The 12,984-nt window shown below is 40.8% G+C and overlaps 1 protein-coding gene across 2 annotated transcripts; it reads right to left on the bottom strand.

Annotated features, from left to right (window-relative positions):
* Nucleotides 1-873: 873 nt before the first annotated feature.
* NPY5R (neuropeptide Y receptor Y5) lies at nt 874-9,055 on the bottom strand. 2 transcript variants are annotated; one of them, XM_062609655.1, is made up of 2 exons: nt 8,919-9,055; nt 874-2,604 (listed from the first exon to the last, which is right to left on the bottom strand). In XM_062609655.1, exon 2 carries the CDS (start codon nt 2,593-2,595, stop codon nt 1,264-1,266), a length of 1,332 nt encoding a protein of 443 aa, XP_062465639.1. In that variant the 5' UTR covers nt 2,596-2,604; nt 8,919-9,055; the 3' UTR covers nt 874-1,263. The 2 variants fall into 2 exon arrangements, with proteins under 2 accessions (XP_062465639.1, XP_062465555.1); XM_062609571.1 differs by lacking the exon at nt 8,919-9,055 and adding an exon at nt 8,407-8,804.
* Between the last annotated feature and the right edge of the window lie 3,929 nt (nt 9,056-12,984).

Below are 12,984 nucleotides of genomic sequence, written 5' to 3'. Positions count from 1 at the left end.
AGAAACAATCATCAGCTAGACCCAGGGAGAGATTTTACAGCTTAAAACTCAGGGCAGAGGCTTTGTACATTTACTGAATCCTGAGGGTGGAGATGAGCTAGTAAGTTAAAATAACAGGGGTGGGGAGGGGAAAGGGAGGAAAGGAGAGGAAGAAGGGTGAGAGTAGTATATACATACAACCTTTCCGTTTGTGCTGTGAGAAGTAACATGACTTCCTTAGGGAATCTGATTTAAATCTGGAAGGAAAAGTACTCATCTAGTCAAAAAGGAGAGAAGGGACACAGATGCAGGAAGCATGCGTGTGTGTGTGTGTGCGTGTGTTTTTGCACACACATGCACATGCATGTGTTTATTTGAAAGCTGTTGCAGCACCCCAAAGCAAATGGGTTAGCTATAATGAAGTGCAGTAAGCTTTTGATTTTCAGCAATAGAAAAGAAAAAATCCTGCTGTCTTCCAATTTTCTTTTTCTTTCCGTTATCACTTACGTAATGAAGGCTTACTCTGATCAGAAACATGACTTATGTTCAGGGGAGTCATCGCTGTAAGAACAAATGCGTAACTATAGATAAGTTCAGACCCGGCTGGAAATTACATAAAATGACAAACCAGAGTAAAAATTGGCAAGGAAATCAGAGATAGGTTGTTCCAGGTAAACACAGTGAGATGGAAAAAATGTAGACAAGAACAGCTACCCACAAATCCTTTCCAAGGGATAAGGCAATCTGGGAACAAGCAGCAAAACATCTTGCAAACATGCTACAAAATATGAGTCAAAGAGCTAAGGAAAAATATTTTCCTAATCACATCCAGAAACAGATGTTTAATTATCTTAGAAAACAGTCAAAGTGGCACTGAAATAGTCTCACCAACAGTTATTTAGGAAATGGTATGCATTTTATTATAGTTTTATGACAGTTAATATGTCCAAGTTGTCTGTCTCACATTTATTACTCATTAAATATTCTGTATCATTCCAAAGTACAGATTGCCAATATTTCAGGTAATGAAAATGGTACACTGCTTTGGTACACTTGGCAGGATTTCCTGTGTGTTAACAGATAGAAGAATATTATAACATATGTATATATTTCTGCCCAATGCAAGAAATACATGCAGCCTTAGAACTATCCTTTGGCACAAAATGCTACTAATTACAACCATGTCAGACTAACTAAACTAAACTATTACAGCTTTTACAGCTACACGTCAGTAGGCTTGAAAGCCAGACTTGTTTGTTTGATATTATCTTGGGGCACATAAAATCATGGTATTTGGCAGCATGGAATAAGGGACATTAAATCAGCCTTTATGCTGTTGTTAAGAAACCCATAGAGGATGGGATTCAAGCAGCAGGACATCATACCCAGCAAATGGCATATGCAATACACTAATTTAAAATGTCTGTTAGAAATGAGAGTGGCATTAAAATCCGTCACAATGTGGAAAAGGTGAAGAGGCATCCAACTGAAACCAAAAACTAGGATTAGCACTGTCAATCTGCAAAAAACTCTCCTAGATCTTGTCTTAATTCTGACAATGGATCGGGATACCATAATCGTGCTCTGGATCTCTGTATTTTCTTCTGGTTTCATCTCAAAACAGATAGGTATCCCAGGGATGAATTTACTAGAGGATGAGAGCTGGCTTTTTTCTGTGCCAGAGCTTTCTGGGATGTCTCTGGAATGAGTATCCTGATGATGCCTTGAAATAGCTGGCATCACACTTGAAAGCTTTCTACTGTATCTTCTGTGGTGCTTTCTGCCAAATGCACATCTCCATCTAGAATGGCCAGAGGGCTGCACCTGTGTGCTGGTACTCTTAGAGGGATGAAGAGTTAGGTTTATCATCTCCTTTTCTTCAAACTTGTTTTCCTTGTTTGACAGCCTGGACCCTATGCTCCTGCAGACACTGGTGTGGCTAGCAGTTAAACATGCCAGTGGCAGTATGTACTGCATGAACAATAAAGCTATGGTAAAGGCAATTCTGTACGAGTCGGAAGGCCATGACTCAATACACAAAAGCCTGTTCTCCAGTGCCTCTAAATTCAGAGTTTTGCTGAGGTCCACTATTTTGTGGAATACTGGCAGAGGGGAGCAAATTGCAAAGCCGAAGGCCCAAATGGTCAGTATTAAGAAATAGCCTTGTTTTGGTGTTAAACTGCTGGAAAGGGGATATTTTATCATACGGTACCTGACTGCAGCAATGGATATTAACATCAAAGTTGAAACTAGAACCGAGGCGCACTGGAGGAAGGGCATTACATGGCACATGACAGTGCCAAACATCCATTGGTCAAGCAGGACTGATGTCAGTGTGAAAGGTGAACAAAACAGCACAACCAAGATGTCAGAAAAGGCCAAGTTACCAATGAGTATATTTATTATTGTCTTCTGTTTACGCTTTAGTAGAGCTGTTAATATAAGCAGATTTCCCATAAAGCCAGCCAGACTTATAAGTGTGTACAGCCCGATAAGAAAGTACTGTATGTCATCAACACTACTCTTATAGTCTTCCCAGGCAGAAAAATTCTTTGTAGTAGCGGAGGTGTTCTTGGTAGATGTCCTGTTGTTATGGTCTTTCAATCCTAAATCCATTTTACAGCCCTGTTTAGAATGAGAAAGGCATTAATTAGCATCTGAAGGAATGATGATACTGCTATCAGAATGTAAAGGATGATAAATTTACCTTGTATCACCTTAATGCAAATAAATTAATTAGTGATGTTATTCTACTGTGAGGCAGATCCTACACAAAATCAGGTCAACAAAAATTAGTTTTGTAGGTTTTATCATGCAGTATTTAGCACACCTAAGCCTCCTAACTGGCTGCTTCTGACATGGGACAATGGCAATTTAAGGTTCTGCATTATGACACCAGCTTTTAACAATGCTTTGCTACAGACCATACTGTCAGCCTTTCCGTGAGGGAGCAGATAGCTGCAAAAGCAATCCATTTAGAGTCAATGAGATTACTCATGTGAATATACAGTTCATTGATATGAAGTAAGGAGATTACAATCCCCATCTGGACATGTGCCTAATCATTACATGAAGGGAAATTATAACGAGAGCACCTGAAAATATATGATATTTTGACATACACTAACATTTGCACTAGTATTTCTTAACCTCGGTAGTAGAAAACTAACACAAAATAGGTGAGAGCTTTCAGAAAGAATCAGCTTATAAGGAGATCACTGTCAGTGATCCAACATGTAATTCCTAGTGTGTTGCATATACAAACCATCTTCTATTAAGTGTTAAACATATTTTAACTGTTGCTCAAGAAGAAGGAAAAACTGCCTACAAAACATCCAAAGTTACTGGACATAATACAGAGAGGACTGTTAACTGGAAGGAGACCCCATATAGCCATTTGAAAATTCAGGGGACTGCTAATTATTCAGCACAGAAATATCTCACATTAAAACCTAGTTTATCACAAAGTTATTCTGTCTACAGAGTCGTCGTGTATTAATCTTGTGTTAGAAGAAACAGAAAGATAAGAGAATTCACTTTAAACTCCAGTTTACCATAAACACCTGCATGTACTAAGGTTTCAAAGTCAAACTTTCCTCAGAGTGCTAACATCCTGTACAAAATTGCTTAATGTTTAGAAATTTTAGGAAAGACAAAACAAGAAGATCTGCACAAACACAAAGCATACATAAATAGAGCAGAAGGCTAAACCTGTCAACTAAAAAAGGCAAGGCTCTTCAAGAATGTAGCTATTTTCAGTGAGCTGTATCATGCTGACTTCTTGAAAGTGCAATAATATTACATGGTTTCCCCTATATGTGCTGATGTGCTCCTTCCTCCACATCACAACATGTCCATTCCTATTGTCGGGTACCAAAGGGAAACTCAAACTATAAAACCACCTCAGAATATTCACTGGCATTGATGGGAAGGCCCCTCAGATAAGATTAGAAATACTTATTAAAAAAAAAAAAAAAAAGAAATGTTTTTGTGTCTTGAAAGTCATGTGTTCAGGAGAGGTGAAATGAACTAAACCTTGCCAACTTCTCACAATGTTGAGTTACAGAGTTTTTCAATAGCTAAAACAGAAGAACTGGATATGTGAATTTAGATAATCTAAATATTACAATTGTGTTCATAACAGCAGGGTGGCATTAATGCAAATTATTTCTGTTTTATTTTCCCCAGTCTTTAATGAAATGTTGGAAAACTATATAATAGATAAACAACGTTATCTGGGACTACCCTTGCCTCTACAGCAGCTTTAAAGAAGACTAGAGATTCTGTAAGCGAGATTCTCTCTATTTCTATATTATCAGAAGTTTTCATTTTGGTGGACTTCTTTTTATAGAACTATTAGCTAAAGAAGTAAATGGTCTTTTAACTATGCTAATGTCTCTGAGTTTCTAATAATCATCTGAAATCAGTATGCTCTGCAGACCACAGTGACTTCCAAAATCAGCTGAAATGTCTTTGTGTTCTCTGAATGTGACTCAACACAATTTTTTCCCTGAGAAAAGCACAGCAGGCCACTGCCCTGGATAAAATACATTCTCCTACATCAGGCTTATGGAATTATGTCCCTGTTACATCATACGTGCATCATTTTTCCCTTTGTTTAGCATGGAGGAACAATGGGGTTTGCTATGACTTACGCTTTTGCAGATTTCAGTGTGTGCATGCATCTGAAATCTGCACTCTCTTTTGATTCATGAAAGCCATTTCAATTGTACATTATGTTTCAATATGAAACAGTATCTGCCAAATATTTTCAGGATGAGCATTCTATTATCTATTCGCTATCACATTCATCTTAGCTGAGAAGTGTGTAGGAAAAACCCTTTCATATAACTGAGGAGTTAATAATGAAAAAGCCATTAGTGTAATTCTGGACAACTTTCTTTTTGTTTGGACACCTTCCTTTGCCATTTTATATCTTGCACAGAGTAAAAGAGCATTGCTAGTTGAGCATCCCATTGCCTGATAGCAGGTTTGAAAATAATCAGGAGTTAATTGAGAAAGTGAAATAAAACTTAACTCAAGAGCTAGATCCGTCCAACTCTTGGTTACCAACCAAGAAAGGGGGAAGGAAATCTAGTACCGTCTTGTGATTTAAAAAAAACTCAAAAACTCTCACAATGGTCATGACCGAAGGAATGAGTTTTTCATTTATTATGTGTACCTACACAGGTAACTGTGCTAAGAGGAATCATTTTGTGTAGTCTTCTATTTTAACTGATGCTAAATTGAAGGACTAATCTGTAAAGAAGAAACAAACCGCAGATGATGTTTCTCAGAAACCTGGAGATTAGGTTTTCTTTTAGAGCATCTACAGGTATTTACACAATCTACTGTAATAGTTTAATTCCCACACATAGTCATATCTGTCCAAAGGTCATACTGAGTACCACCAGTGCACACTGATGCTTAATTTACAATTATAGCTACAAATATGTGAAAGTTTTGTTGACCTATGCATGAAAACTACAGCTTCTTTGTTAGATTATTTTTGCGATACTGTCTGTCATTGGAAAGATTGATTGTAGGCCATAGGTTTATCAGTGCATGGAGAAAAAGCAGGCATCCCTACTGGTAGGAAAGGCTCTCTATCTAGTTAGTCCAATTCCTTTCAATTACATGGTATGGTCTCAAGAGAAATCTGTGTATTTTTGTCCAGATTTGCTTAGTTTTGATCAATGGATTCTATGAAGAGAACTGAAAAGTATCTGTTGGTGTTGCTGTTATTTCCTATTACCACTTTCAGCTCTGGGTGAGCAAAAGTGAAAAGAAAGAGAAAAGAAAGAGACTCTCAAGTCAGATGCACTGTAATTATTTTCTTTTCTAGAAATTCCTATTCCATACAGGTAATGCTAAGACTAGGGCCAAGGAACAAAATATTATGTGTTATTATACTGGAACATGTTTACTAAATGAAAGTTTACTGAGTTCTTAAAAAATTAACTGAAAGATTGTTGCCAGGTTCTGTGGATTTCTACACCTCCAGTACGGATTCAGTAGAGTTGCTCATCATGACTTTACAAGAATTCTTAAAAAATTCTTTTCTAAAAAACAACCAAACAACCAAACAAAAAAGACCAACAAAAAGTGAATATGCTGGTTTAGCTAAAGTAGATATATTCTGTTGAGACACATCAGTATTGAAGAAGCTTCCAGGAATACCCCTGAAGTCCAGCGTGGGCTCTCTGATTCCATCCCCTTCCATCTCTGATTCCAGCCACCTTTTGCCATGGGTGAGAGCTGAGAAAGTGCCATCTCCCCTACCTCATGTCCTGATTTACATGAGGAAGGAGGACTGGAACATTAGCTACAATATGCTCTGGTTAGGCCCTGGCTGGACACTTGAGGCATCCCAAGAGCGCAGTGCTCTGCAGGCATTTCTGCACCATCTCTAGTCACAGCTGAAAGACAGAAAGGAAGGGAGAAAGACTCTAATCTGCTGGTTTCAACAGAGAACTGCTGTGCTGGTAGAAGCTCCCTTTGCAAAATGTCCCAAGATAATTTTATTTTCATTTTGGATGTGTGAAATGAAAGCAGACTTTTCCCTCCAAATTTTAAAAATTGAGTGGATCTCTTGCTCTCTGAGCTTCCTCTCCACTCAAAAGAGGACCAGTTGCTCTCTTAGCTTGAGCGCCAGTGGCAGTAAAGATGCAGACAGGAGTGTTTCTCCAGGATCATTGATCTTCAGTCCCCAAATTAATATTAGCATACCACTGATTTCACAGGGCTGTGTGTACTTATTGGCATTTATCTTCCTGCTTTGTTTTAACAGCTGCTTCTATTTTGGGGGATTCACTCACTCCCCCACTTGTTGTTTGGTCAGCCTCAGTGCAGCATGTGGTCATAGCTTCCAGGGAAATGAAGATTCCTGAAAATCCCACTGTGGGAAATAGAATGAGATAATACAGCCTCATTTGAAAACATTCTCCTATTTGAAGTGTGTTTCAACCTGAATGCACCACAGTGCCAAGGTGCTCTTGAGCCTGTTTTCAAGACAAAATTTAATCAACCTGAAGGAGATTTTCTAGCTGTCAGCTCCTAAGGTTGGATCTCGTTCATCTCCTACATCAACCAGCCAAGCAAATGAGGTCCCTTTTCTGTATCCCTGGTCTGTGAACACTCCCTGAGACTGTGCTCAGCTACATCTGTATGAGCTCACACCCTGTGAGCTTTAGACAGGTTTGTTTATATCTCTTTTAGTTTCAGTGGGATGCTTGAGACAGGAAGCTAGGCTGTACAAGGCAGGAGGGACTGCAGTTTTATGGCAGGATCCCAGGCAGATTTGAGTGTTTACTGTAAGAACCACACAAATGCAGTTAACATTAAATACTAGTATTTGTGGTTACCTTTTACAGTAAAATGTATTTTATGACAGCTGATGAAATCTTGGAAGATCAAGGTACAAGTAACACTTCCTTAAATCACAGTCATTTGTGATATATCTCAGTGTAACTCTGATTACCGTGATTCTTATTTTCAGCAAAATCATGCTTCAGAGGAGTTTTTAGCTCCAGTTGATCTGAGGCCTGAGAGTGACAGGGATGGCTTAAACCATTATTCAGGTTTAGCCAAATTAGAGGTACCACATAACCTAAAATATGCTTTAAAATCTTACCATTAAACTCATTATTTCACTTAAACCTATCATTTAAAATACAAAATCCATAAATCATAATTTAGGAGAGTGATTCAGCTAAATATTTCTCTTTCTTTACCTACATAAAGCTACAATTTGAAAAACACAAAGGTAGGCAACCATCCTCCTCTGAAGGCAGTTGTTCATTCAGAAAATATTCCTTCTATTAGATGAGATACTAACATTAAGGTTTATTCATGGATAAGAGTTTTTATCCTACAGTAGCAGTACCTATTAAGTTAACTCTGACTGCTGGGTCCCTGTATAGTCTAGTCAGTTCAATCTGTGTAGCAGGAAAATTAGTCTTTAGAGCTGTGAACAATTTATAGTCTCCAGCTCTAAGGAAATGTTATGCAATATAATGAGGGATTTGCTGGCCAGAGCAGAAAACTTGAAACACATCACTACATTTTATGCTGGGAAGCACATTAGCTCCTGGCTTGCAAAGGCAAAAACCCAAACCAAAATGGGAAAGACTGTTGTTTTCGCCCTTCTACACCTGTCTCAGCACCGCCCTGCCTCCGAGAGACCGCACCCTTCCTTAGCCCGGAGCCCTGGGCTCCCCGCGCTCACGGCCTGCGCGACGACGGCGGGGATGGGATGGGACGGGACGGGACAGAACGGGGACGGGACAGGACGGGGCCAAACCCTCCCGCGGCTGAAGCGCACCCCGACGATTTCCGCGCACACGCCGGCAGGGCGCTGCTCCGCGCAAACTTGCTCCGCAGCCCCGCGATGGAAGCTCGGCGGCTCCGCGCCCCGCGGAGTATTACCTATGCGCACCTCCCGGCTGCGGGTGTCTCGTGGTTTTACGGCGGTGGTAGGCGGAAAGTCCCGCTCTGCTTAGCGCGGATGTGTAGCGCGGGGCGCGGCGGGGAGCCCCAGCGGCACTCATGGCTCCGGCTCTCTTGGGGAGAGCGCGGCTCCCCAGGAGAAGGGGGAAGAGCACATCCCCCAGCCTGCCTGGAGGCGCATCTTACGCGACTGCTGCTGGCGGCGGCGGCGGCGGCGGCAGGGCTCGGCTGCGGCCGAGAGCCGCGCCCCGGGACGAGGTACCGCTGCCGCTACTCGCCCGCCGCCGCCGCTCCTCGCCCAGCGCTGCCGGCTCTAGAGGGGCCGCAGCTGGAGTCGCCGCGCGGGCGCATTTCGGGCGGCTGCTCCGGGCGGTATCTGGAGCCCGTTCTCCAGCGCTGCGCGTTAAGACACTTAAGAGTTTCCATGGAAATAGAGAGGGGCTGTAAACAAAGCCCCCGCTCGCCAGTTACGGATGCGCTCGATTTCTCACCTGGAATCCAGGACACGGCGTTTTGCAAAGGTGGAACGCTCTGCGTGCCTCGGGACATTGCGGACTGCCGAGCAATCATAGGGCACTGACCTGAGAGCTCTCTAGCTAGTTCCCCTCACTTTGGCTGGAGCGGAGCTCTGGTGCTACTCGAAAACCCTTTAATTTTTACCATTCTTTTAGAACAGGTGGGAGGTGATGGATTTCCCCCAAACAGTTTTCCTTTCTGAGCTGAATAACTCACTTCTTACAGAGGCAAGTATCTGAAGGGTGGTTTTAATTTTACCAGTGGGAAGTCGGGACATTTTTTAAAGTAAGCACAATTTTAAAGCATAAAAAATGTTGGGTATGTTATAGCACAAAGCATGAAAAGGTGCATTCTGCTGTTTTCACCAGCTGCTATCTTCTAGCGTAAGAAGAGTCACTGATCATAGCCCAGTTATAGGGCTGCTGGAGAACTGAGTGACATGAACATCTCTGGGAGCACAAGTGGCAGAATTTGACACGAAAATATAATGACTTTTCCATTTGCCAAGGCAAACTCCTTCGACAGTTGATATTAACAAAGCACCGCAGAAGAGCTGCCAGTATAATTAGCCTTTGAAAGACTCTACCCAACAGATGGATCGACCATTCTGTAAGACAACTTTCAGAAAGTTCAGTTAGATTCCTTATTTAACTTAGGTCAAAAAAAAACCCTCGTTTTAGGGTAGATGATAAGGGAACAATTAACCTTAGTCTTCAACAGATGAGGTCAGGATGGTGAGGAAGATTAAAGAGTGAGTTCCATCTTCTTGTACATGCTTCTGTATTATTCCCCACCCACTGCTGGTGAATCACCGCATGTGCAAGTGGAGCACAGGGAGCTGCCAGGTGGAAGTGATGTGCCAATCCATCTCATCATTTTAAGACATCTCTCCTGTTAGTCACAAAGAAGAACATAATTAATCCTTTTTAGGCCTGATGTTCTTTGTATTTTTGACCATTTTCCCACCTAACAGTGATGACTGAAGATTTTCATGCAAGTATTTGACCTGGTTCTAACCTGCTGTGGGGGTGATTAAGACCATCTGCCAGGGCACCAATTTACCTGCATGTACCTTGTTCCAGTAGAGCTTCTCGCTTTGTTGGCCCCACTGCTCAAAGCGGAAATTCCCTCCTGGACAGAGTGAAGTTTCAGAGACACTATACCTTTCTATGAAAACTTTTGGCTACAGCACACTGACATTTTCTCAAAAAAAAGTCTAAATTTGCTGGCAGAGCCCACAGGTGGGAAATTATGCTTTCTCACATTGCACAGCTATGATTTATGTGGGATGCCATTGTACCTTTGTAAAGGTACAAACAGCCTACCTCTTATTGACCATTTCTAAGGTGGGCAGTCACCTACTACATTTTCCCAAACAGCCTCCAGAAATTACATGCTTTTTAGAATGTTCCTCCTCAAAGCAATTTTCTCTAAGAATAAAATATCATACTTGTTTTATTAGTTGTCTTATTTCAGGAGGGTTCACTAACCAATAATGTACTGTGGCAGGTGTGGGTTTGTGTGGTTTGGTTTTTTTCCCCTAGACCTGTAAATAACACCAGATTTCTCTCAGCTGTATTTGAACGATTCATTACCGATACTTGCGCACATCAGAGGCAATTACTATTCAGACCATTAACATTTTTTCCTTTTCACTGTTTGTGTACCTCTGTCTTGCCAGTAATACTACTGAATAATAAAATAGGTGATCTAGAGATAGGAAAGGTACTGACATTAGAGGCATCTAATGCCAGGAGTGACAGCAGATGCTAGTACAAGTTCCCTAGAAACCAGCCTCCATAGGGTTGTTGAAATCATACAGGAGTCCTTGAGGAAGGATATATATTCCTTTTGGGAGTATTATCCCAGTATCTTAGAAAATTTAGCCTCTAAAGGCTAACTGTGAAAGACATGAAGACTCAAAGCTCCAATGGAAGTCAGTGAGAACTGATAAATGTCAGAAATAACACAACGTCTACACCACCTTATGTCCATGCAGTCAATCATCCTGAGTCAAAGTTTCCCATGTGTCAAAGTCTAAAGTTATCGTAAAGTCTGCTACCAACAGAGCATCTATCCACAGGCAAGAGAGGCTAACATGTTAGGACATAGCTTCTACAGAGTTTGAGGCATTTTGTGAGGTACATATAAAGCATTTCTGTTGGTCAAAATTTTTCATACATAACAACCCACCTGTTCATTCCACTCCAAAATACTATTAAAATATTATTTAAAATATACTATTAAAAATGCCACTAGTGTCTGGGGTTTGCATAGCCCATCTTTTCCACAGATTCTTACCTCACATAAAGCAGCTGGGCATGAAGTTAGCAAGCCTTGGACTACTAAAAAGGTTGCAATGCTTGAGATGTCTTTGCAATGAAAAGCAGGATACCTGACAGTTAGCTAACAAACTACTTCCAAGGGTGAGCTTGTAACTGATCATTTTTGCTGCCTATCATGTGTCATCCCATTTGTTGGCTTGTGTTATGCACATTGACTATTAATGCTTCTTCTGGATGATCATGCTGACTGAAGCACAGGGCCTATTTCTGCTTCACCTGAAGCTGGGTGAGAGCTTGTGTATCAGTGTACATGAATTTGAACCCTGAGTGGACAGAGTGGAGTAGCTGTAGCAGAAAACATGACTTAGTATTTTAGCCAGATGGACATAATTTAGGTTATATATCAAGCAGTCTTTAAGTAACATTGCATATGATCAGGATAGCTTGGCTGCATTGTTGAAAATGGAACTGCAGCAGCAAAACTCTCAGCAGAGATTAAGCACATAATCATTCAGGCAGCTTCTTTAGGTTTGTGACATTAGTAGTCAAACAAAGTGTTGTTATGTTTGGTGTCAGTTGCAGTCGCTGCAGAATAAACATGCTCTTAGACAAATGAGAATTTGCTCCTATTCTCATTGTACTCAACAGCAAAATGCCAATTTAGTCTATGGATGGCAAGCTTTTGCCCCAAGGAGCATGAGTTCTCTTATCTGTAATAGAGTAATATGAAAGGCAAGTAATTCAGGGGTACTGACATTCATTACTAGAAAAGGAAAACAATAAAGTTAAAACCTTCAGAGAGTGGTTCCTCATTTCCATAGTGGTGACTTCAGTTTGTTTTACATACAGTAGAAACCACAAATCACTTAGTGGATTTTATGATTTACAGGGGGATTGCATTGCCTGAACACATGACAATACATTGTAATGAAAGTGACAGTCTTGTTGCATGACATCTCTTCCATTTTCAAGAGTTACAGTGAGAGAGAATTTTAATGGGTTGATCTCTTGGCATATTTTTCTCATGTGTTTCTTAAAAACATCTTGTTCCTTTCTTAATGCTTTTGTTTCAAAGCAGTTCTGCATTCTTTTGCTCCGGCTGTTCTGTTTCCTTAGTTGAGATACTTGTGTTCTGTTTATTGTACTTATATTCTCTTTTTGCAGTGTCATGCCTTCACACAAATAAACATCTGCACACAAACAAACAGTCTTCCAGTCCAGAGTGCCTTTGATGCACTGAAAAAATTTACTCCCTGGGAGAGGATAATCTTTAACATGATGGCTATCTTCCTACTCCAGTGCTCCTGTGACCTGATAGTGGTCATCAATAGAATAAGAGTTACTGAGGAGTCATCTGACATCTTTGTGAGATAGATGCTCCAGCTGGAGAGACAGCTTGGTGTCAAGACTTGAGATGCACAGAATAGCTCAGAACTGCTAATGCCTCAATTTCCTACAGAATGCCTGAGTTTCCTACAGAACGCCCGAGTTTCCTACAGAACATAACCTGATGCTATGTGGCATTTACTGAATAACATATATTTTATATAGCTACAATGGAAAAAGTTTGAAAAGAGCCTGTCTGTTTGTTAGAGTGATTATTTACTGGAGTGTTTTAGTGTTAACATGTATGTGAAATGCTTCAGAGAAGATTGATACAGCTTCAACAGATTCAGTCATCTGGGGTGGGCACACACAGTATGGCAGAGCAGGAAACTTGTAGTAAGGCTCAGGTTATAGCATGTGTGTATATATA

This window comes from Pezoporus occidentalis, unplaced genomic scaffold (assembly GCF_034315485.1).
Source record: "Pezoporus occidentalis ecotype Australia unplaced genomic scaffold, CSIRO_AGI_Poc_V1 ctg1, whole genome shotgun sequence".
NCBI lineage: Eukaryota > Metazoa > Chordata > Aves > Psittaciformes > Psittacidae > Pezoporus > Pezoporus occidentalis.
Note: the sequence above shows the minus strand (reverse complement) of the source record. Positions and strands in the feature narration are given on the sequence as shown.

Coding starts and splice junctions, on each gene's coding strand:
- NPY5R (XM_062609655.1), bottom strand. CDS start 2,595: ATGGATTTAGGATTGAAAGACCATAACAACAGGACATCTACCAAGAAC.